The 24,803-nt window shown below is 40.5% G+C and overlaps 1 protein-coding gene across 6 annotated transcripts; it reads right to left on the reverse strand.

Annotated features, from left to right (window-relative positions):
- Positions 1-717: 717 nt before the first annotated feature.
- On the reverse strand, positions 718-17,370 carry LOC124181064 (netrin receptor UNC5C-like). 6 transcript variants are annotated; one of them, XR_006870375.1, is made up of 13 exons: positions 16,773-17,370; positions 13,626-13,828; positions 10,117-10,330; positions 5,202-5,498; positions 4,955-5,122; positions 4,476-4,643; positions 4,353-4,388; positions 3,987-4,284; positions 3,604-3,776; positions 2,445-3,525; positions 2,141-2,242; positions 1,505-1,908; positions 718-1,310 (listed from the first exon to the last, which is right to left on the reverse strand). XR_006870375.1 is itself a non-coding variant. In XM_046567256.1 (12 exons), exons 1-12 carry the CDS (start codon positions 16,831-16,833, stop codon positions 1,737-1,739), a joined length of 2,949 nt encoding a protein of 982 aa, XP_046423212.1. In that variant the 5' UTR covers positions 16,834-17,370; the 3' UTR covers positions 718-1,736. The 6 variants fall into 6 exon arrangements, 4 of the variants coding, with proteins under 4 accessions (XP_046423212.1, XP_046423188.1, XP_046423202.1 ...); XM_046567256.1 differs by having other exon boundaries at positions 718-1,908; positions 3,987-4,260; XM_046567232.1 differs by having other exon boundaries at positions 718-1,908.
- Positions 17,371-24,803: the final 7,433 nt, after the last annotated feature.

Here is a 24,803-nt window from a genome sequence, read left to right on the forward strand (position 1 = left end):
GAGGACGTCTATGTACCGGATCAAACTAACCAAGCCAAGGCGAAGCGAACCGAGTCGCATCTGACATATACAAATAGACATAGAGTACAGTTATATCTCTACCTGTTACAGTATGCCGGTTGTGCAGCAGAGCACTACACTAGTGGTGCGATAGCTCGGAGATCGTCCACCACCTATGGAACCCTCGGTCGTGAACCTGAACCCCGATACCACACCAGACATAATACCCATTGTTGGAGAGATCCTTGTGTCTTGATACATGACCCGATGCTTAGTTTGCAGTGGTATGTATACTATGTGCTAATGTCTGTCTGTTAATAGCATTTAAGTGCATTCAATTGCAAATGCGGGGCGAGGCGAGAGAGAGAGAGAGAGAGAGAGAGAGAGAGGGAGAGAAACCCACGTGCGTTGGCCCGTGAATCTCGACGGAATCTCTCGTATATCGTAATAGCCCTGAATCCGCGGTCACATGCTGCACGGAGCAAATATTCTCTTAATTCTCAGCCTTTGTTCTCGGACTTATCAGCATGCGGAATGCTGTCTGGTTTGTACAACTATGTTGGCGGTAATCTTGGCGATAAATCATTGCCCCCTTTCAACGTGAATAAATTATCCATATCACTATATGCATTGGTGATGTGAAACTGCATATATGTATACTGGTTTTTTCAGGCATCATGTTTTATCAGACAGACGTGGTCATATTAATAAATGTACTTTATTCCGTCGATCCCTACCTCAAATATTCTACAATATTTGCGGTATTAATTTTTATTTACAAAATATCAATATCGTTCATTATATGATTTGTACAGCCTTGCATTCAATGCAACATTATAATTAATATAGTTGTACAGCTACTGTTTAATTGTATAATATATATATATATATATATATGATTCTATTTTTTTTTCATCTGTTTTATTCATGCAACGAACCTAAACTAATTAGATTCGTCTTAAAATATATTGTTTCTGACAGCATTAATGATAATCATTAAAAGTGTATGTGCACACTGATTAAAAAAAAAAAACGTACGAAAAGTAACATTAACGTTAATAATAATAATAATAATAATAGTAGGAGTTGTGTCAACGATAATTATTATTACATACAAATGCAGTCAAACGGTAAATTGGTTTTTTCAATACCGAGCTTTTCGAGCCTCTCCATATAGTATTTGCAGTCTTCTTATTGAACAGAGATTACTCGGTCGAGGTAACAGTGACAGCGATTAATCAATCAAATAAATGGACGAAACTTTCACCTTCTCCGCGAGCGGGAAAATTAAACGTACACGAAGCACCTGTCTGTTCCCCGTTCAACAACGAAGATGGACGGGTCAAGGTATGATTCCCACGTTGAAAAGAGTAAAAATTCGAAACTACGTTAATACATTTCCATTTTCACGCTGTTATTCTTCGCTTACGGTTTGGGTACAGAAATTGCGAACAATTCACAAAAAATATTAAAGAAAAAATAATAATATCATAATACCAATTACCCCGAAATTATTGCAGTTGACATCGATGCTTCAATCAAGTTCAATGTTGCTGTGGATTATATGACACCTTTCGTTGCAAAACACAATCTAATCCCATTCTTGCTAAACACGTGGTTCTCGATTAGGTAAGTCCTTGATCTACCACAGGAAACATGTGTTGTCCAACAGTGGTTAAGTACTTCATGCCCATTTTTGGGCACGTACTTGTAGCTACGAAGTAATCGTTGAACTTTCATATCCAGGGTCCTAGGTGACTTTCGAGAACGCTGGCAGCATCTATACGCCCCATCAGTCTCAGGTGATTTAGCAAATCCGTGACAGCTGTTGCCTCGCGGTGTCTAGCCTCCCATAGATCAAGAATATGCTCGGTAGGACTCGCCTTCGTTGCGAAGTAGTTTATGTACCTGGTGGATGTTTTTTTTCGTGGGGAACGGGGAATGAGTGGGTTCAGAAAAGTAAATATTGAAATCATTTGTGTGCGTGAATGCGAATCTGATGAACATTGACTTATAAATTCTGGTGTGACTATAAGTTAGACTGCTTAATTATTGGTAAAAAGGTGGCGCTTATAGTACCAGAATTTACTTCAGTCACCGTAATAGATTCGCGAAGGTAGATTTGAACAGCTCAACTAACCGGTCAACTTGCAACCTCTGAGCCAACATGCGCCAATCGTTGCCCCTCCCGTTCGGCGGATCCAAGTATTGGCATAACTGTTTTCTTAAGGTTTTAGAGAACCTAAAAGTTCAATAAACTTGCTGACGTATTGTTGGATATCGAATTTCAATGATACTGACCTTAAGTTTGAGTTGAAGCTGAAGATTAAATAAATATCTTCGAGAAAGTACACCTTTCATGCATCATACAATGGTCAATGAGGCCCTGGAGAGCCCAGAAACGATTTCTTGAAAAGAATTAACTAAATGACACCAAGTCTCACCTGAAAGTTCTTATAGTTGATTCGGTGGATCGGCTAGTCCCGTGGCTGATGACAGTCATGTCGGGTTTCCTGCTCTTCTTGGCGCTTCCGAAGACAACACTCTGTTTAGAAACGTCAAAGTCAATTCTTAGAATGACGCCGTGACTGTCGAAGCCACGTTGGTAGGCGTGGAGTTTGAAGCTAAGCTCAACGTCACGATCTATTTTTTCGATCTTGAAAGAACAGTGAAGGGTGTTCTTCGACGAGGACCAAATATGCTGAAACGGAACTTCCTGTCTGTCGGTAAATCCGCTCTCAAGGTCCTCCAAGTAGACGCAGAGCGGTGCACCACTGTCTTGGAAACAGAAAGTGCGCTTCTCGACAAGACTGCCACCCAAACGGTATTCGAGGTCTGAGACTATCTTCAGCGTTGCTTTGGTATCCTCAACGGCGTAACACCTGATGTAGTCGCAATTCTGCGCCGCGTAGACGACCAGCCGTAGCCTCTTGACGGCGACCCCAGGTGCGATGGACGAGCTTTCTCCGGCCAAAACGTATCCTCTCAGTTCCTCAGTGACGATGAAAACCTCACCGTGGTCAAGCTGTGTGAATAGTGGTGTGTTGATGGACTCATTTCCTAGGGTGAGGACTTTCGTCCATTTCGGAAGGTTCGCCGACCTCAGTCCAGTTGGTGAAAAGCTGTTGGCTGTTGAGAGGAAGGAACTTTCCTCGGAGTCTATTGTCGCAGACCAAACACTCAGTTCCCAGTTGTTGGCTTTAAGTTCGGCGCAGTGTTCAAACTGCAGGATGACTGGCTTGTTGAAGGCAACGGTATTCGGGCCGCAAGTTATGACCCCGGAAAGCAAGGTCAAGTTTTGGGGCAGGTTCGGCCGGAATTTGTCGTCCCTTAGAACGGCGAGATAGAGATCTTCCTTCTCGCCCCGACAGACTGACGCGTCCGGTACTGACATCGACACACCGGCCTCTGAAACGACCAGAAGAGCTCCCTGCGTGCTCACCGATGCTCTGGCGATAAAATCGTTTTCGTAGTTCTGAAAGGCTGGCAGTGCCACGGTGTCCGTTGCCACGTTGTAAGTGGAATCTGCGCAGAGCATTACACACGAAGGAATAACGATCTGCTGTGGATGAGGATTCGCGACAATTTTTGTGACTTTCTTACAGGAAGAGTAGCTGTTGATGCTGTTTTCACTGTCTGAAAAGGCCTGCTTGTCCCCTCCATCCTTCATCGATACCGAACGATTTTCCGTCGAGGCAGTGGGGGTTGGGGTCAACGACGATTTGGTCGAGGGTAGGGACATGTGTGGCACGTCATAGTGGTGCTCGGAACAGGACCTGGTCAACGACAAAGTAGGATCTAGTGGCTGGCCTCGAATTAAAGCGAAATGATATTCAGGGGAATAAATCGACGATGCTGAAGGGTGTACTTAGATCGGATATCTAAGATTGACGTCTGACCGCATGCGAATAACTTTAACCGTCAACAGGCTACTCTCGTCTATGGTTATTTCGCGAAGAAACTATATGTAACCGTACGTTCTTTACCTTTGCATTGAGAAATTCTGCTTGTTTAACGAATAATCGTAGCATCCATGCCCGCTGCCAGTCATGTTTGTGTGTCCGTTAATCATGGACTTCTTATCTTGTTCCGGAAAAAATTCCGGCTGAAAATCTGACCTCGCCATGCTGTACAATGAATTGTCTCTTTCTTTACGCTTCAGAAATCGAACGATAAAGATCGTTGTAAGTAGCAAGAATATCGTTGCTACGCTTAGGGATATCCAAAGTGCTATAGAAGTCTGCTGTTCGGCCCTGGTGGCTGAAAAAAATAAATTCCCATTGCCTACTCCAGATTTATTCCCCATTGATGATCATGACAGTGTTCGACTTGACACATCCATTTATTCTCACCTTCTTTAAGAACTTGAGTACCACCGTATCCAACCGCTGCGTGCGTCATAATATGATTGATAATGGACAAGGTAAAAAAAAACTTCAACTCCTACAACATACCTATTTCGAAAGATGACTCACCGTTGTTGCATTGTTCACCGGAACAAACGTCCACTGTGATGTCCCTGCCTTGGCAAATTCGGCCCCCGTGACTCGGAGGCGGATTGTCGCAGGCCCTTCGTCTTATTCGAGAACAATCGGATCCACACATAGACCAAGAGGACCACGCTGACCACCTGCCATCCACCGCTGGAACAAGGTGTTCCCGTTTGAGACTCCGTTTCAATACAGAAAACGCAATGTGGTACAGGAAGCGATAACTTTCTTCGCTTGGAATAATCGCAGAGTCGTCTTTGAACAAGATTGTTGTTACGTACAACCAAATAGAACTTTGTTTACGTTAGGAAATGATATTTATAAAAATGGTTCGCGGACGTTGTCGTTTTGGTAGAACTGATGGAGCGAATCAAATGTTGCAAGTTCAAATAAGTTCAGTGAAGGTTAAAGACATCACGCAGTTCTATCACCAATCGCGTTATCGATCTTTGATAAATATCTACCGGGACACGGTGAGTTGCAATCCGTTCTCTGCAAAGATGGACCAAGACATGGTTGGCCGCCGTTGATAGGCAACGGATTTGAACAGGATCTCGTCCTTTTCTGCGCTCCTCTGCCGCACCTGGTACTGCACTCTGACCATCCAGACCAGGTTGTCCATCCCCCATTGACTGCAATCAAGAGAACTGCGTTGACTCGACTTTTCCGAAAATCGCACTGGCAGTCACGACTCTCACTGTAGCGTCGTACCGTATACAGTCAAGCTGGCCGAATCACTGATCCTTTTTGCCGCTATATTTTCAGCAACACAAGTGTAGTTCGCCTGGTGCTGCAGTCCCGCCTGTCCCAGGAGAAGATGGCCTTCACTGGACACCAACAGGGTGTCCGCGTTTGGAGATGCTGGCGTTATTTCAAGTGGCGCACCATTTCTGAACCAGTAAACTTGGGGATAAGGCACTCCGGATGGTGGAATGCATCTCAACTCAGTTCCATGTCCAACTTCCACCGAGACGGAGTATGGTGGTGATTCAAACTGTTTTTTTAAGTCTGCAATATTTCATTTTTAAATACAAATCCCGCATTAGTCGTGGAGACCTCAATAAAGTTCTAATTCCTTTGGCCTAGAGTAGTCGAATAATTAATCTATTGTTCAGTTCAACGCAAGCCTCCGTAAGTACAAGTGTGAGTACGTCACATACTATTTTACTTCTTTTCAAGGAGTTGAAGAATCCCAAAAGATCATTGACTCAATTTTGTATCCTATAAGTCATTTACTGGATGAATATAAAAGGAAAAAATTAAAAAACAATTCCGTATCAATTATTTGTTAATTGCGAGGCATAAACATACTTTTTCACTTTTCTTTATGTAATTTTGAATTAATTTTTAACAGATTCAATTTTCATGATGGGGTACGACGTTTAACGAATTTTTAAGCTATGTTTAGTTTGAGTTGATTTTGAAGAAGTTCTGAGATTCCTATACTAATCAGATCCAATTACGACTTCAGGTGTGTGAATAGCGTCTTGCGCGAATCTACTTAATTATTGTGGAACCAAATCTATTTCAAGAGCCGAGTATTTCGACTAAGTCGTAAAACAACGCCAAACAATGAAGTCGAGCAGTAATTCGTCCACATGGCGGACTATTCATTCTACAACAAAACTCAGAGCTTTTGCGTTACATTCGACTAATTCGGTAAGTGAGCTTGCCAAGTTCCACAAAACGAATAGTGGTATAAAAGGTGTCGTGCATTAAGAGAATTCGAAACAAAATGGGTATAAAAAAAAAAAAAAGAAGAAAACGACACTAGGGAACAGACAGACGCGGGAAGACAAGCATGCGTCCGTGGTGAGAGAAAAGACTTGAAGGGGTTAAAAGGCGTGACAATGTCGTTTTTCTCCTGACACGTCATTCGCAGTTTGCAGTCGAGGACTAAGGCGAGAGAAAAATCTTCTATACAGAATCACCGTCTGCAGGTTGGCTTCGTCTACGCAATTTTCGTGTCACTCTAGCCGTGACTAAATAAAAGACGTTCTCTTGTACCGAAGTACCTACACACACAGAGACACGAAGCACGTACCTAGCTGCATATCCTTACAGGATATGCGCCTGAGCACAAGCACATAATAAATACATGTCCTGGAAGCTTATAAAGGGCATTCGCTTATTGTACATTTCACTGTCCTTCGCATTGTTCGGTATATTCTGTTTTGTTTTTTTTTTTCTATTTTTTCTTTTTCTTTTCCTCCAACCAATCGTGGGGCGCTTTTTAATATTCGCTAAACATGAGTTACGGGCTGCAACGAGGGGTTGCCCAGCTACTGCACGCCGTCGACTTTGGCCACCGTTGACTAGCAGCGGCCAAGCACTCAGCGATATTAGGGCTACGGTAAATGGGAGCCGGTTTTTATGGAGAAAAGAGAAAAATATACCTCGGCAATCGCGTTGCCGGGGTTCTGCAGGCTCGTGACGTTCATGGCGTTCATACCCCCAACGTTCGCGTACACATACAGTCCTATAGTCGAGTATTGACTGCCTACCGTTCTGCAGTCTACATGCTCCTTTCCATATATGCTCAGCAGGTAATGCCCTGCACCAGGGATTTATGCATGAATAACGCATTATTTACTCAACGAAATCGTCCAAGAGTTATAGATATTGAGTATACATCATTTTTGCGAATATTTTAAAGCCTCTGCGTCGAAACCAGATACACTATTTGCAGTTTCGGAACTCATTCAGTGCAGTGAATAAGAGCCATGGGATTTGATCGAATACCGCCTACGAAAAATGACGAATTCCCTTTAAACTGAACAGCCCTATTTGGAGGGAAAAGCTTTAAAATGAGGTATCGGTTCGGCGGAGAGATCGTGGGATAGTGGATATGCGAGTTACTCGAAGGGCTGGGGAGATGGAAGAAGAAGCTATGGGTGATTCGAAGCAGGGAAAGGAGGGAGGGAAGGAAATAGCGGGGATTCCTGCATGTCGAAATGTGTAGCTAGGTAAATGGACGTCGTGACGATGAGGAGGGGATTTGTCTACTACCCTCCTAGAGTGAATGGGATGCGTTGATATACGCAGCTCTTTGTGCCTGAGATACTTTCTTCTCTTTTATGAAAATGAATACTATTTTTGGACTCGTATTCTTCTTCTCTTTGCCTTCTTCTTTTTTTTCATATTTTTCTTTTCGGCTTACATTGGATGGATATGAAGATGACATTCTTTTAAAATTCTTACCTGCGAATAACGCTCGTGATGAAGTCACACGGATTTCACGGGATATGTGCCTCTACCTCATTCGCAGAAAGTAACACCAACATAACCAAATGTACTTAGTCACGCTCAATTTAATTCCAACGATTGTTGCGTATCCAAGTGGTACTTAATGCGATTTAGAAGAATAGAATTACCAAATCGATTTATTCCCAAGTCGTCCCTAGAACCCTGGCAAAGCCAGGGTAAATAGCATTAGTAACGTGAGATGAAACGAACGCCTTTTAGTCTGTGTGGGATACCGAGGAACGAGTGTAGCGATAGATAGGTATACGTATAAAGCACAGTGTGTAAGTATAGATGGAAAGAAACAAACATGAAAAGAGCATGGGAGGAAATGGAAATGGACAAAGAAGGGGAAGTCCACCACGAATCTGTTTGCTTTGGATTTTCAGCTATACGGCAAATAGTTTAGAGTTCACGTAGATACGGAGCATTTCATACCAATTCAATTAACGGCTGGCTAACAATAGCCACCAAATTTCATCCATATTTTTGTATGTATCAGTGTCTGGACACTGGAATAAAATTGCATTTTTGAGAGCAGAATTCTTGAAATATTCATTGAATAGCTAACCAATGAAGTTTTATTGGGAATGTACCTAAATCAATTTAGGAATAAGATTCATCGACCCGTCTTTAAAAAATCGCGAGATCAATCCTCAGATCAGTCAGTATCATGATAGTCGAATAAAAGCTTCAGGAAGCGAATGAAGTGGAATGACAATTAATTTGACTTTAAAGGAAAATCTGCAAGGATGTTACCGAATTTTACTGTCGTTGGACAATATTAATATGAAAAATAAACAATAACTAGATTACGGTTAGCCCATATTAAACGTCAGCTACGCCGGCATGGAATGCCATGTATCGATGAAGTTGATGGCGTGGGATATTGGCTGTGCAGTAACCTTGGACATATTCATTTTCATCATGCCTGAAGCCATGCATTGAAATGAAATTAAGAAAAGCAGCGAGATAAAGTAAGAAAACGAAAAGCGGTGAAGGTTGAAAAATTTTACTGAACGTTACGGATTACTCTAACGTCACGTATCCAATTTTCATTTTGCAATATCGTTGAGCATTGGCGTTGTACAACCGGATGTTTACATTTAAATGCAAATTCAATTTCGTTTAATGTTTACAGGTAGATACGGTATTTGAATTTCAAACTGGAAAGAGAAATATTGAATTAATTTCAATTAAAATTTCTCACGGGGCTGTATGTATATATCTGCTTAACCATAAATCCGCGCTTTCAAGAAGTTATCATTGAACGCGTCGACGAATTCCGAGTTCTGGGTACCTACCCGTGTTATTTTTATTTTATTTTTTTTACCTCATCGATAACAAAGTTATACCGTTTCAAGGAGGGTCCTGGGTTGCCCCTCGGAGGGCAGTTCAACCGCAAAACGCGACGGTTGTTAGTTTGGTACTTTTTAAACGAGTCTCAATTAAAGGGCGAGCGAAGGTATAAGGTTCAAATAAAGTTTCTCGGTTGTCAAGGAGCGGATATCACGTCATTAATAAAACATGAACTCGAGCTGATTCATTATAAGATCACAAAATATATCTACCTACCGACCGTATGAATTTCCTTGCTTTTTTGTCTTTCCTTACAACTTGTACGTATATATATACGATTCAAGGAAGAACTCTCGCTCTGCCCGACAACGGTACATGCGAATTACTTGTCAAATTACAAAAGAACAATAGTAGGTTTGTATTGAAAAGTTGTTTCTTCCAACAAGTTTTACACTGATACTCGAACGTGTTGTATTCGGTTGGGCGTAAGTAGATGTATTCAAATACTGCAGGAACCTTGTATAACGAACGGAGGAACCGAGATGTTAATTTAAGATACTACCAGGATATACGCTGCCGCGGCAACCGGCCTCATTGCGTATTCATTGCAGCCCAAGAATCGATATCTTCGCGATGGACTTTAAATTGAACTCATGCACCACATTAAAATGCGCTACTTGTAACGCTACAGTCTGTACAGAAATTGTGTCAAGTTCAGAGCGCGTTTCTATAAAATTTTTATCTCGACTCAAGCAGCTTGTCACATTTACGTGTAAAACAAGAGCTTAAGGAAGATATAAAAGGTTTCATTTGTTTGCCATTTATAATCTGAATTACAGTAATGTTCTACGTCATTTTTGTCATCAAAATTTTTTGCAAACACATTAGACACTTGGTGACCAATTTCGGAACATTTCAATATGCGCGAGTCCGTGTATGGTTTTTACAAACACAACCAACTTTTTAAAGTCTCTTAAATAATCAAAGTTTGCGAGAGATACGTCGAATTGTTTTCTGCACAAGGTTTCCGATATTTTATTGTTGTTAAGTAAAAATTCGTCGATTCAAGGTGTGATGTACTCACAGGCAACGTCGACAGTGGCGCTTTGGCTTTTGATCTCTCCCGGTCCAGACCAGGCGACGCACTCGCACTTGAACTTCTCCTTGCCAAAGTATTCTTCAACCTGGTTTCTGGTTACGTTCAGCTCCGCCTCGACGATGCGGGTGCCGGTGTGAGGATCGACGAACCCCTGGTGCTGGGAGCCATCGATTCGAACACCGTTGCACCGGAAATATACCTGCAGCCAGAAAGTGTGTTTGCGAAAAGCTCAGCAAAGCTGATCCCGCGAACGTGACGATATAAAGTTAGCGGGAAATGCTACGTTGACATTGGAATGCGCCCAACAGCGATGCACTCCACGTTTCTACATGGTTCCAGGTTACACGGAGAATCCTGGATATCTCGGAAAAATCTCCGATATTTTTAGCGATCGTAAAATTTCAGCCGCTGAGTCGACAACGGTTTTTTATTGGCTTTGAAGCAGTTGCTGTCAATCCCGTTACAGAGGGACTTTGAAGCGAATTACTAAATATTGCGTGAATACGTTCTGCACAATTTTACAACGCCTCTGAACGAGACTGTTTCTGGTTTTGTTGATAAAATTGTAATGTCTCGGAAGCCAGATGTAAAATCGGTGGATAAATGTTTGGTAAAGTATTGAATATGGAATGTCGTAAAAATGTTAGACAAGGAGACGATTCAATTCGTATTAACAACGCTTGGAATTACGATTTGAAAAAATACTGAATCTTAATTAAATATTTCGCACAGTAAATTTCACCGATCCGTAGAACGACAGGTGACTTTTTGATTTTAATATCCATGCTGGATTTTTGATATTACAGTTTTTGTTTTCATGGTGGAAGATTTCACAACGCATCTCGATTATAGCATTCTCAATTTAGCACAGTATTGTGTATATTCGGTTCGACGTGATGTTGGAGTGAGTTATCCGGCTTAGATTATCACAGTCCGAACTAATGAGAAATTCATCCGTTCGTAAACAGAAGAAAAGTGGGTCCATACAAATGGAACATCGCCGCGGTAAGACACTCGGGAATCACAAAGGAAATTGGGATATCTACTAATTTCCTATGCCCATCACGATCAAAGAAACAGCACTCATTACGGCTCTCAAGGTCTCTCCTTGGAAATTGCAGACTCCGCCTGAAGTGAACGGTCGTTAATTAACGCGATGGTTTATTTTTGAACACTGAACGGACGGTTGGAATTATTTTTCTCTTCTTGCTTATCTCGGTTATTTTGTCGGTTTTTTTGCAAGGGTGAAACGGTGAAATGTCACTGACAAGTTTTCGCCCAGAGAAAACTAGGAAGTTGGAAAAAATCGCAAGATTTATTTTCATCTTACACAGATAAGCGACATTAAAATGAGCGATAATTAAACGACAAGAAAATACACGCAGGCTGCGCGAGGCTTCGTGGTTATAATGGAAGTTAAGGAATTCGCCTGGCGTTGTCGGATTTCGTGGCAAAAATTTTGAAGGTCCTGGAACGCGTTGCCTTGCAGCTTACTCTGAAAACAAGCCAGACCGCAAAAACCGCGAGCATCAAAGCCCTACAAAAGCTCGCAAACCCGTTATTACCGAAACTATGCCTCAAGGTTTATTACCTTGCCCATATTTTATATCCTGCGTGCCGAAATTGATGTCTCCTGCTGCGTCGCATGTCAGCCGCAAGTGGTAAGCAATATCGGGGAAGCACCCCTTGCCCCTCACTGGATATTGTCATTTACATACTGTGAAGCGGAATCGATATTGCCCAAATAATAGCCATAACAAACCGGAATACAATTGGAAAACGATAAAATTTTTCGCTTCACAAAATTTTCCCTTATCGATTTGCGAATAAAGACGGCAGTCAAATGAAAAAGAGGTTGAGTCAATATTTAAAAAAATTATTTTATTTAATTTTAATTCTTAGCACATCATTATAGAGCACCGTAAGACTTGAGTTTCTCAAGAAATGAATTCAATTTACGTGGATTAGAGTCAGTCGATTTCATTCAATAAAAAATTGATAAAAATTGGATTAGAGTTTCTGGTAAGGTATCCATAAAGGACGTCGGCAAATTTTTGCGAATTTTTGCCCCCCCGCCCCTTCCGCCGTGTCGCAGTTGGTCACAATATTCGAACCCCTCCCCCCTACGAAACGTCCGATGGTCACAATAGTAGACGCCCCCTTAATTCTTTAAAGTCGCAAGTGACGTGAAAAAAATACTATAAAAATTATGTCTCAAAAATTCTTTTATGTAAATATGAAAAATTATTCCATGAGAAGAAAGAACAAAATTCTTCATACGATTTAAGGGGAGAGGGGGGGGGGGGGGGGGGAGGGGCTCCACGCTTCATTTCAACTTGGTGAAAATGAAATCGCATCGAGCGATTGTTGGTAATGTTTCAATAATCATATTGACGAATATTCAGGTCAGAATATAAGAAATTATAGGAGAAGTTGCATTTTTTCGGAATAAGACAAATATTTTTAAAACAGCACTTCTTCCACAATTTTTTATACACCGATCTAACTATTTTTTTATACAACGAGAAAAGCATTTTGAACAATCTCTCGTTTGTGATTGTTGATACGATTTTCTTTCGCTCAATAAAAAAATAAAACGCGTTTTTCCCTCTTTTAAGCGAGGAGCTCTTCCCCCCCCCCCCCCCCCCCTTAAGGTGACGAAATACTTTGAGGTCTTTCTGACTACCCGGCAGACTCTTGAAGAAATCTATTAGAGAGTATTCAAAGAACTTAAACTTCTTACTAGTGCAGTTGAATGAAAAATAATGTTCAAATTATTTATCTATCCATTTTCAATAAAATATGCTAAAAAACAATCGTGAAAAAATATCGCAACAAAATGAAAGCATCGTTTTATGTTCAAATATGGAAAACGGGTTTTTTGTTGGTCGGGTTGGTCGCAAATAGTCACATTTCGTGAACCCCTCCTCCCCCTATAAGCACGGACATCCTTTGTGGATGCCCCCTAAGGGCCTGCAGGTTTTACTACACTGAGAGAAATTTTTAATTCCGGTTACCGCTTTTTTTTATCACGATCGAAAAATTTAGTTCTAGGTACAAAATGAAAATTAGTTTTCTAGCTGTTACCAGAAAGTCTAATACCCATTAGTATTTTTTCTCATTACGATCACTGTTACTATATTTTCTTGTAACTGTTGCGAAAATTTAATGCTTGTGCAACAATAAATTGATGTTGAAGCCTTATTTAACTAAAGAAGTACAGTAAACCTCACAAACTGATTTTGCGTTGCAATTACCAAAAACGGATCGACAATAACGCAAAATGATTATGTGTACCTAATTTTTCGGAATTCCAACAATATTCAAACAGTTTTTTTAACGATACCTGTTTTACTGAATTTTTCTAGTTACTGTAACAAACGAAATTTTTCTCAGTGTAAGACTTCTATCGGACTTTAAGTTCGTTAATACATATATATACGTGTCGAGAAACGATTTCCATATATAAATATACACATGAGAATCGCACTGACCTGAAGCGCATTCGCAGCTTGACATTTTAGGGTTGCTGGTTTTCCTTTAACGACGTAGGAATCCAAAGGTTCGATAAGAAATACGGGAAGCGATGCACCGGGAATCAATTCCGTGTCAGTGGCTATCGTCGCTGGATTCTCGTAATCCTCAAGAGGATAATTATCCTCGTCGTCCTCCTCGGCGTCGTCATCTTCCTTGGAACCTGAAACAACCCGTAACGAACGATTTCAAATACCGGTTTGTACTCTGGTTATGATTCCCAGAAGCAAATACATGTGCGAGTCTCAAGTCCCTAGAAATCTGACCTCAAAGCTCGAGTCTTAGATTTTGAATTACGTTTTACCATAAAAATAGAAGATAACTAAACTTGATCGACTCGTCCAATTGTCTATATTAGAAGTGTTTCATGCTGAATACCAATTTGGTAAGAAAAATCTCTGCACTTTAATAAAATAATATTTTTGAAAGAAGTTGTTCTTAAGCGAATGAAAAATTTCGGAAAAATCTGAAGCCTAATTGAATTTGGATTTGGCATTAAGAATCTCGTCTAGTAAAAGTAGGATTGCTTAATATTAATTTGTTTATATTCAATTCAGACGAAAATGCGAATTGGTTCAAAAATTCTTTTCCTGCAGACTTGCATAAGACATTAAATGAAAAGGTCTACGAATCAATGTATAATATATTCTATACAAGATCCGCGAAAAGCGGTTTAAAATGATCATACTGAAATTAGTAACGTTATCGTGACGACTTACGCTGAGGAAATACTGTTATTTCACGATTCTGGAATTGTCTGAAATTCAGTAAACCGTAATAAAAACAAGACACGCTCGTATTTCGAAATGCTCGTTCCTTAAAAATGATTGGAAAATTAAAAAAATAGTGGTTTTTTCTCCAATGTATCGTTACGATAACGTTGCTAACTTCAACCTTGTATAAAATTCGTCTGTCTCTTAGGCGAAAAATAACCGAGCCGAAGTCAAAGTTAGTTGGAATAATTCTCTCGCACGAACAGGTTTAACTAGTACGAATCGAGCGGATCGAGGCTTTACTTTGCAGACTGACGTAAGACGTAACACCGGGAGCTTAGCGAGTCTGAAAGCATCGTTAGCTCGAGGGAAAGTTGCATCAGTCGTCACGTAGGTAATTCCGTTCATCATTCGAATATATTTAGGCGCCAGAAATGAGCAGTTGGAAAATGACACACCGAGGCCATAAACTCTGTTCAACGACGAGGAAGCTGTACTTTATGTCAGGAATCCATCAGCGCAGCGATGCACTCAGGATTCCATTTCCGACCGGCTCGACGCAACGCGTCGCTTCTCGTTTGGAAATCCGCTCAGTTTTACCCACGGGCTTAAAGCCCATCCCTGGTCAATGTCGGCTTGCGGACAACCGCTTGCAGGACTGCTTTAATTCCGAGCCCGCAATCGTCCCTCACCTATATTTCGGAAATCCCGTTGCCGTGCAGGTGTTCAATTACGTTGGGCGATCCCAGCTTGCGGGCAAAGCTCAGAGGCTACGTGCGACAAATAACGATTGCAGCAGGGAGGGAAAAATCGCTACATATGCTTGAAAAATAACAAGCGTCCTCAGGCAGAAGAAAAATCGAAGATGAGATGAAAGTTTGCGACGTTTTGCACCGCTTCACCAGCTGTCACTAATCTTCAGTGAAATCGATACAGTGCACCTACAGGAAAGTTTCAATAAAGAATATTATCTCACTATGATTCCGAAGTTTTGAAATGAAATATATGATGTTTTTGAAAATTGGTCTTGATTATCTTAAGGCGAGAAAATTCGCTGAAACTGAAAAAAATAAGTTAGATTCGAATGATAAAATCAATTTTATAACCATCGATGGTGTTTCGACCTAATATTTTACACGAAAATCCTTAATTGTGAATACAACTTGATTGTAATTTAGTTGCTACTCCGTGTTTAAAGTTTTTTCGAAATCCAGCTGGTATTTGAGAAATTTTAATTTGATCCTCGGGGGGTAATTAAAAACTCAATTCGAAAACTCCTGACATTAACTTTTTTTCTCGACGAAAAGAACGTAACGGCCACGGCTTTGCTCTTTCCTGTGAAAGAGGAAGTAAAGATTCGAAGCTAATAACACGTTTTCTTGCCCGATGTTAATTGCGGCGTGATCCCTTAGCCCTATAATTACGTATATCGGATGCATGCATGTACAACACAACCGCCTGGACTGCGGTGTCAGTTAACCCTGCGTATTTTTGTCCTAACTAAAAATACTCCCCCACCTCACTACCGCGGTAAAAGGTAGGGGTTAAAGGGTGGAGGGCAAAGGGTGGAGAGTGAGTGAAGAACGAAGGGTGAATGCAGCGGCGTTCGTTTCTAGCCGTCTCTCTGATATTTGGCAATTATTTTCGAATTAGTGGCTCGTACGTCACGGTTTTAAACTCCGACCAAGCCTAGGTAAGATCATTAATTTATTTAAGTAGGAGTTAAAAGAAGCCACCCGTCAGTCATGCCTCGATTATCGTTCTGATATTTCGAAGGGGTTTAACATCTTCGCTCAAGCTCCTCATGCACTTCCTTACTCCTCGCTAAGTGATCATTTGATTAATGTTCTTCAACCCCTGACCCGAACGCTCTCAGGGTTATTCAAAAAGATGGAAAGCAGGCCAAAAATAAGAGAGAAATAACCAGTGCTAATTTCTGACCCCTGTAAGTGTCAATATTAGTTCTTTTATTCTTCGTTCGGGATCTCTAAAAATTTCTAAACGAATTCCGCAAGTTAGTTTGAATTTTGACCTCTCTTTGAAATTCAAATCATGACGCGAATTTTTGTATCCCATCTCTAACGTCAGAGGCTTTCAGCGTGTAGCGCCGCGTCAAGACGTGAAAAAAGAAAGAACATAACGGTGCGTAAATTCGCGTGAGCGGCTTACGGAGATTTTCTCTTGACGTTTTGAGGTCGTGTTTTCTTAAACGCGGCTGTACACAAGCGATCGGATATTCGCAGCCGTCAAAAATGTTGACATTTTGTCACATTAACCGTGTATAAGAGCTTATTGCGAAAGCTCAGAGGCTCACTGAAAGCGTGACAAGAATTATGGTAATTGTGCGGAATTATGTGGTATATAGGTATGTACATTATGTATAACACCGCTTACTTTCGAGAGTGAAGGCAATTTGAAGGAGTGCCAACAGCACGATGCTTATTTTCAACTCCATCACTTCATGGCATTTTTAATTTATTATTATCATTATTAATCTTATTATTCTTGTTATTATTACTATAACTCAGATGTATTTCACATATAAAACTGTTGGTAACGAAACCACCACGCGACAACCGTAACGTCGCGTGTCGGGTAGTAGCATGCGGTGCTACGATACCGAGGTGTTAATTAACACGGTAGTTAAGATCGCGGAGTCGACGGAATTAAAGCTCGACCCAACATCGAGTGTCGAGATCAATCATGGCTTGGAATTTTTTTCTCGTTGAGAGATGAAAAAAACTATAATAAAAACGACAAAATTCTGTTAAAATCAGTATCGGCCGATCTTCCCGGAGGCGTATATTTCGTCACGCAAGCTCATAGCTTATCCGTATTTCACAGTGCAGCGGAAGCGCCAACATCAATTCGTTCCGGGACGTCACATTCGGGGGATCGCCCGAGCTTTCGTTTTGACGAATTTAGCGAAGCTCCCTTGACGGGGAAACGCCGGACCACCAAAGACGCGAGAGAACGAAGCGGCGAAGCTCGCGGGTCGGCACGCGGTGAGCGACTGAGCTGCGCTGCTGCCCGCTTCGCTATAGATGCACGACTCACCCCTTGAGAGGTGATACGGTGGTGGGTATGTGTGTATACGTTTGCTCGCGTACGAATGCGCCAGCATTTGGTTCGCACTTCCGTCGATCGGGGATGAATGGGCCAATAAAAATCTCCCCGGGAGAATTTCGTTTCCTTGCGAATCCGAAATTTTAGCAGAATTTTGATTTGTCGTAATTTCGTACGCGGTCTTAAGTGGGATTTCCATCCTGTGGGTCTGGTTCAGTATTTTCTGAGTCATTTGGTTCGTCACGCGAATATTTGTGACTCATTTTGCCTAACGAAGAAAGTGTTTTTATTCCCGACTCAACCCGAATGTTCACTTTTTTTACCTGACAAGCGGGACGAAAGCAGCATATTATTCCCTCTTAAATTTTTTCGCTAATCTGAGAGAAATATGAGATTTACGAAAAATTTGAGATAATCTTTCGCTGATTACTTTTTTAGTTGTCTCGATTTTCGTTTTTATAATGAGTGCCGACGGCTCGCCGGCTCGCTTCGCCCGGGCAGTAAACCTATTCGTGGGAATAGTCTCCGACTTTATTCCCTTGTGACATAATATACTATTTCCATCAAACGTTGCAGTAATTTGTCGTCGAAGAACTTTGATTTTCAGTACAATGACACGATCCGTGGTTTGAATAAAAGGGACAGCTTCCTTGATCAAGTTGGTTGAATAGAACACACTTTTTTTTTATCTTATTACGCATTAGTCATGCATTACGTATCTATTAAGATATTATATTTGTTATAAGCTGTGAAAATTTCTTTGAAAATACAAAAATACATAAGGCTAGAATTGTGAACAAGTAATCAGGCGCCGATGCTTCGTTTTGAGTAGCCTAAAAATGCTTAGAAATCAGATTCAAAATCAGCATAGTAGATCTGGTCAATTTTCCTCCACGATAACTCATTTGAATTACAAGCGTCGTTCCATATTTAATTCTATAACATTGCGCCGATATTAATTATGAACAAAAAATGGCAGTATCAAATTGGCTGCTGAAAAGAAAATTGTGAATTTGTAAAAATTGGTCTTCTAATTGTAAATGAAATTATCCATTGCAGCGTGAATCGAATATACCTGATAGATCTTTAACCATCTGAAAGCGATTTAAACTGTAGCATCGCTATCCTTAGGATTTTTCTATAATTCTAATATTCTCAATTTTATATTTTTAAAGACATTTTTGCAGCTTACGAATATATATATAATTTCATACATACTCAGTGCACTACTACGTTGTATTAAAAATGGTAAATAGTATTGGTTTCCAACCAACTAACCTTATTTTGGATTTTTTCTCTTCCCCGCGGCGGCTTTTGCGGGCTTATTAAAAGGTCGGACTGTATTAGGGCGGCGTTTTTTTTTTTTTTGACAGGGCTATTTCTGTGCTGATGCAGGTGATTATTGCCGCGCTAAGTTATCAACTTCATTAACGACATGATGCAAAAAAAAAAAAAAAATTATCGCTCAAACATGAATTTATTTTAAATATTTCTTTCCATTCCTTGCACAAAAATTATGATCCTTTCGACCCAATTCCCAATTCCACCAATTCTACCTATACCTGTTTCTTTTACAGGATTCCCAATTCGATTCAATTGATCCTGATTTTTTTTAATTCTTTTGCAAAAGAATTCGAGAGGTCTATGGAATCAGTTTCTGTGCCAAAATAGTGAAAACACAATCCCACGATTAAACACAGATGAAAAATCTCGTAACACTTGATGAATTCAGATGAAAAGCATGTTCTTAAGCGTGATGCATAATTTCCGATCCCACAACGGTGGGAAATGTTCGAGTCATCGAAACCTCGAAACGGATGTGCTGCATCTAGTAAACTAAGTGGGTACTACTGTTTCAAGATAATAAAATATTCAATCGAAATATTCGAAGGCGAGGGTTTGTTATCGTGCAAAAAAAAAAAAAAAAGAAAAAACTCAAGTGTGGTACAAGAGGAGAGAGTTGTATATGTTCGGAGGCAATAAAGAAGTCTTAATGGCCAAGATGTACAAGCGAATGCACTTAGACTTACCCTTGCTTAGTGCAAAAAAGACAGATCCGAGTTGCGTTTCACATGCCGGGAATCTTGAGCCGAGTCTCAAGGTTCACGGTTCGGTTTACCTGCGGCCTGTTATGCACTCGGTGGCGAAGTGTTTAATCCAAGCTGTTTACCTGGCGGGTGAAATAGCCGGAAATTTAAGATAACGTCGACGCGCCTGCAAAGTGCGGTGCACCTGTCGTTATTAGAATCCTGCGGGAATTCGTTTAAGTGCAATCCGGATATTCGGGGACAGGCTGCAAGGATCGACGACTGTGTATCTATAATGAAAGCTGTCCATTATCGCGGGGGAGGATTTTCTATTGCCGGTTTAACTCGAGGAATCTTGTAATTTCGAGAAATTCAATTCTACAGTTTAATTAGGGACGCTAGATCCTATATATTTTCTCTGGCCATTGTTTCTCAGCAGTGATGTAGCCTGCGGGATAAGGAGGTAAAACATTTTTACGCATTCTTGGAATAGTTGGTTCTTACATCGGGGATTGGTTAACAGTTAAATGCTGAATACAGACAAAGTACGGGAAAACTTTTTGTCTCACATTCCGAGAGAATGAAAGCGGCATTCGAACCTTCGTACCTTAGGATGTTTAATAATATACGAAAGGAAAGATAAAAAAGGTTGAGAGGGTTACTACTTTTTCGAAAATATGGACTCGATCCAAGCCGACCCAACGTCCCCGTCCATCCTCCCGGACCGGAAACCCAATAATATCAAACGAATCACAGATTTGATATGCTGCCTTTTGTTTTATTCTATCCTGTTCTGGAATTCATGGGGTAATATTAGGAATCTGTTACCCTTGAAATTGAAAAAAGGCAACGAACGAAATCGTATGATATGTACAATATTCATCGCCAATTTTGGGACTACTTTCATTACAGGATATGTTCGTAATTATACCAAAGTATTCCTAACGTATTCCTTTGTTCAAATTTCCATGTCTGTGTGCTCTCATTGATGCATAAAATTTTTTAACATGAAATTCATTGAAGAATCAGTTTTTTACTTACGGAAAATCTGATAGTGACTTTCAATGCCGAAATTATTCTTCCCAATCGCATTTTTTTCTAATTTTCCTTGCATCGTGAAATCGAAAATTGCGAAATCTAAGAACTTCACGAGATTACAAAATAAATTGTGTGGTTGTTTCGGAAAATTTAAATTGAATATTGTATATATTCGACATTACTATCAATGCATCAGTTAATGAAATCAAAATTAATATTTGTCAACCAGTTCGATCGCAAAAAAAAAAAAATCACACACACTGGCGGCTCTAATTATTTACAATTTTTACAAAATACGAGTATAATTTTATAAAATAGGTAATCAATTACCGAATTACTAATACGACCAACAAAAATATAAATTGCTTTAGTTCCAGGAAGTTTTACTCGAATAAGGTGAAGAGTTGATATAAACCATTGATATTGTTTATTCAAGAAAATTTGTCGATGGTTGAACTAAGTTAAAATTTTATCGTACGAGTTTATACGTGGAATTTATTGTGTCACACTTTAGGAAGAATTGGCATTAGGTACGAAATGTGAAATAAAGTAAAAGTAATACGTTCACACTAAAAAATTTGTACAATTGCTGCTGATGTTTTTAACATCTTTGCGTGCAACTACGCTGCATCGTGTAAGTTATTACTATAAGGGTTCTCACGGATGCCGCGCTAATGGAAGCTGACAAGATGGTCGGGACCGGAAGTAACCCCTTGAATCGGTTTGCAAGGACTGGCGGTCTCCACCTGGAGTTCGGTTGATGGAAGAAAAAAGAACTGGCTAAATAGTATCGAATTTCAGGTACGGAGGCTGGTTTGTTTATGTACAAAAGAGACCGTGTGGGAATTTATTAAGTTTCTATGAACTAATCTGTGACCCATTTAATGGGTAACTTGATACCCGGTTGGGTGGAGGGGTTCGATTTAGGCAGGCATATTTCCATTATAAACGAGCTCCAACGTTACGCAATAAGGGCTGTACACCTTTTCTCGTACTTCCGAACTGGCCGCATTATTTGACTTCTGATTTCAGTTGAATTAAGGTTCGTCGAATATTACGATACTTCTACCCACACAATTTTTTGAAAATCAAATTTCTAGAGGCAAGGTAACAAAATCGAATAGGGGTCATATTTTTGACCAAACAAAAGGTATAATAAAACTATTGAATGTATGAATAGAAAATTATTGCAGCTTGAAACGTGAAAAATAATCAAGTACGAAATATTGTTGTAATGATTCTGGAATTTATAAGATCTATTTCTTAAATTAACACAGGATTAAAATTTTTTAGAATACAGAAACAGTAAAGTAGGTTACGTTCACAAAGAATTATAGTAGTCAAAATCGAATTCCTAATGAACGTTAAGTGAAAACTTATGTACGTCAATAACAGAAGTACCAAACAATAAAATTCTGATGAAAGATGAAAATTGCAGAACATTCCAGAAAAGTCTTGACAAAATTATCGTATTCAGTTATCTACAACAGTAAAGAATTGTACACATGCATTTCACCTAACAGCACTCATTTGATAAACGTTGAAATTTGTCAGTTCTCGCGTAAATGGATCATATGTTTTTTTTTAATTTTCGCAATTTATCAAATAATGCGACTTTGTAGCTTCTTTGTAGCGACTTTGCTTCTGTTTTTTTGGTGTTGAAGTTTCCGTCTTTTTACTTATTCGGACGGAATTTTATTTCCCTAGTTTCTACCACTTTCAGATATAATCTATTCACAATATTTCAAAGTCTCCAATAAACGTCCAAATACATGTTAAAATTTGTCTAATGTACAGTTTCCAAACTTGTTACTTCCGCGTGATAGAGCCATTCAATGAATCGTAATCAAAATCATAAGCCTTCGCCATTTTGCTACGTTGAAATTTGAATAATGAGTAAAATTCGTAACGCGATAAAACCGCGGCGTCGTTAAGCTCGTTGTGCATTATTGCCCGTGCATATAAAGAGATAACGATCACTTTAACACGATTCCGGATCGAGCATCGAATCGTTATGCCGTTGTCGAATATACGACTGGTAGATTCACCCGTCAATGCAGCATGGATATAAATTGTGTAACTAATGATAAGCGGGATTGCGTTTCAGCCAGATAAATGGATCGTGAATAAATTAACAGGCTGCGATGACTCAACAACGTCACCTTCGGAAACACGTGAATTTGCTATTTGTCAACACTTTCATTGTGTCCGGACGAAGCCTGAAGTACCGTGGTCCGAGCGAAAGAATCGGGAGGCTCTTACAGGTACATTCAATTTGTAAAAGGTGTGCATCATTTGGGTGTCCGTTCAGGGGTAGCTGGGAAAGCATCAACCTCCAAGATCGGGACAATAAGATGATTTGTGCATCCCCGGTACGCCGAGACAACTGGCACAAATGGAAGGCTGTAAAGCATATATACGGAGATCTTAATCTGGATATATTGTTGGGAGCATCGGTCCATCGAACATTGATTTATGCCGATAGCGAGGCATCGCAGATGTTATCTTGTTCCGTTATGGGCCGAAGCCCCGGGACTCGGGCTTAAAAGCTTCGTTGTAAACACACACCTTTCTGTTTCGCAGCGCGGGTCTTGTGTTACCGACGAAAGCGTGTCAGTTAGGCCCACGCTTTCTGGATCTCGAGGCACTCCGTCGACGTTTCTCTCATGGCTATTCCCTCCTTCTTTAATCTTCCTCCCGTTACTATACCACAAATATTTATTCGAGGTAACCTTTGCACTTAAATTCTTGACCCCTTCAAGTATTGTTATAGGACTCAGTTCCTTCGCCTTAAATTCGCCCCCCAAAAACTAATGCCACAGCCACTCAATGTTCTGGGATAGCTAACCCGATTCTGAGATGCCTGTTCGATCCTCGATTCATCCAATGCTTGGATTTTCAATACAGAGTCAGAAAAAATCTACAAAATCTAAAAATAGGAGAAGCTTAGTTGATCAATGGAACCCGCTCATCATAACGAATCCGTTGTCAAACATGACTTACTCCGAATGCCGGCTGGTGTCTAGAAGACTTCTGATTTCACTTTTCTACACAATGAAACGCTTCTTACTTTTCCGGGAAATCGTGAATACCAATATCTGATTGTGGCAACCTTGGCTTCGATATCAATATCGACGTTGCTTCAATGTGGTCCGCATGATCACTTGACTGATTCTCTGATGGGCGTCGCCTCTAGTTCAACCAAGCTCCACCTATTCTCGGAGTTCGTACTGAATCACCTTTACACGACGAGTATATCTCTGAATTATCTTTCACATCTAAATTTCCGTCTGTCAATGCGGTTTTCAAGGTTTGGAAGAGCATAATAAATTCCCGTTTGACGTGGATGGTGTTTGTACACAGTTTGACGCCTGGATCCTCCCAGCTGTTGCGATGATCGGTGCAAGTCAATAAAATCTCCGAAGTGACCGGAGTCCACTTTCACTTTCTCATCTTTTCTTTATGGCTATTCCTCGGCGACTTCTTAGGTTTGAACCGAACAAAAATGCAATCAAATTCTCCGACTGAATTCGAGTGTGAGAATTGCTCAGCGGCATTCCACTTATGCTGAGCTCGCGGTGATCCTGATAAGATTGTACGTGAGTGTCACGTAGACTGGGTCAAGTGATCACCGGGCGTGAATAAGAAAACAACGAAAGGTGAGCGGGGGATGAGCCTGGAAGAAAAATGTGTTGGTTTGTTGGTTTGAAATTTCGAAAATTAAAAAATTCCTTCTCCCTGGCTCTCAGAGTCAGGCATCTTGGTCCTTTTACTTTAGTTTCTCTCATTCCTCAAGTGAAAATTGTCCGCTTCTATCCTTCTACGTTACTCAACATTCCGATCAACTCTGCGGTCTGGCTCGTGGCCAGCGGGTGAGCCGCGATACAGAGCCTGAAACGTGAACTTTGATAGAAGTTAACAAGCCAGAGATAGCCGGAGATACTGCGGAAAAAGAGCAGCAAATAAAACGACACTCATTGACAGCGTAAATTATAGAGGCACGCGAGAGTGGGTTGAGATTGTTTTTTATTATTTTTATTTTTTCTGAGGAGTTAGTGATCGGGAGGTAAGCAGAGAGTCGAGAAACGCGAGAGAAATAATGGCGTAATGACCTAAGAGCAAATCAATGGGTAGGCACGGAAAATGTAGCGTGTCAAGCGGGTATAAAGCCGGTGTCTTACTATTGTGCGTTCTCTTATATTCCGTGAGAGTCTGAAGAAAATCCGTTTTCTTTGAGAAGACAAGAGCTCTAATTGCCGTAACTTGGCGTGAAACTGAAGCTTGCCGGCAATCT

The sequence above is a fragment of the Neodiprion fabricii genome, chromosome 1, assembly GCF_021155785.1.
Source record: "Neodiprion fabricii isolate iyNeoFabr1 chromosome 1, iyNeoFabr1.1, whole genome shotgun sequence".
Lineage (NCBI taxonomy): Eukaryota > Metazoa > Arthropoda > Insecta > Hymenoptera > Diprionidae > Neodiprion > Neodiprion fabricii.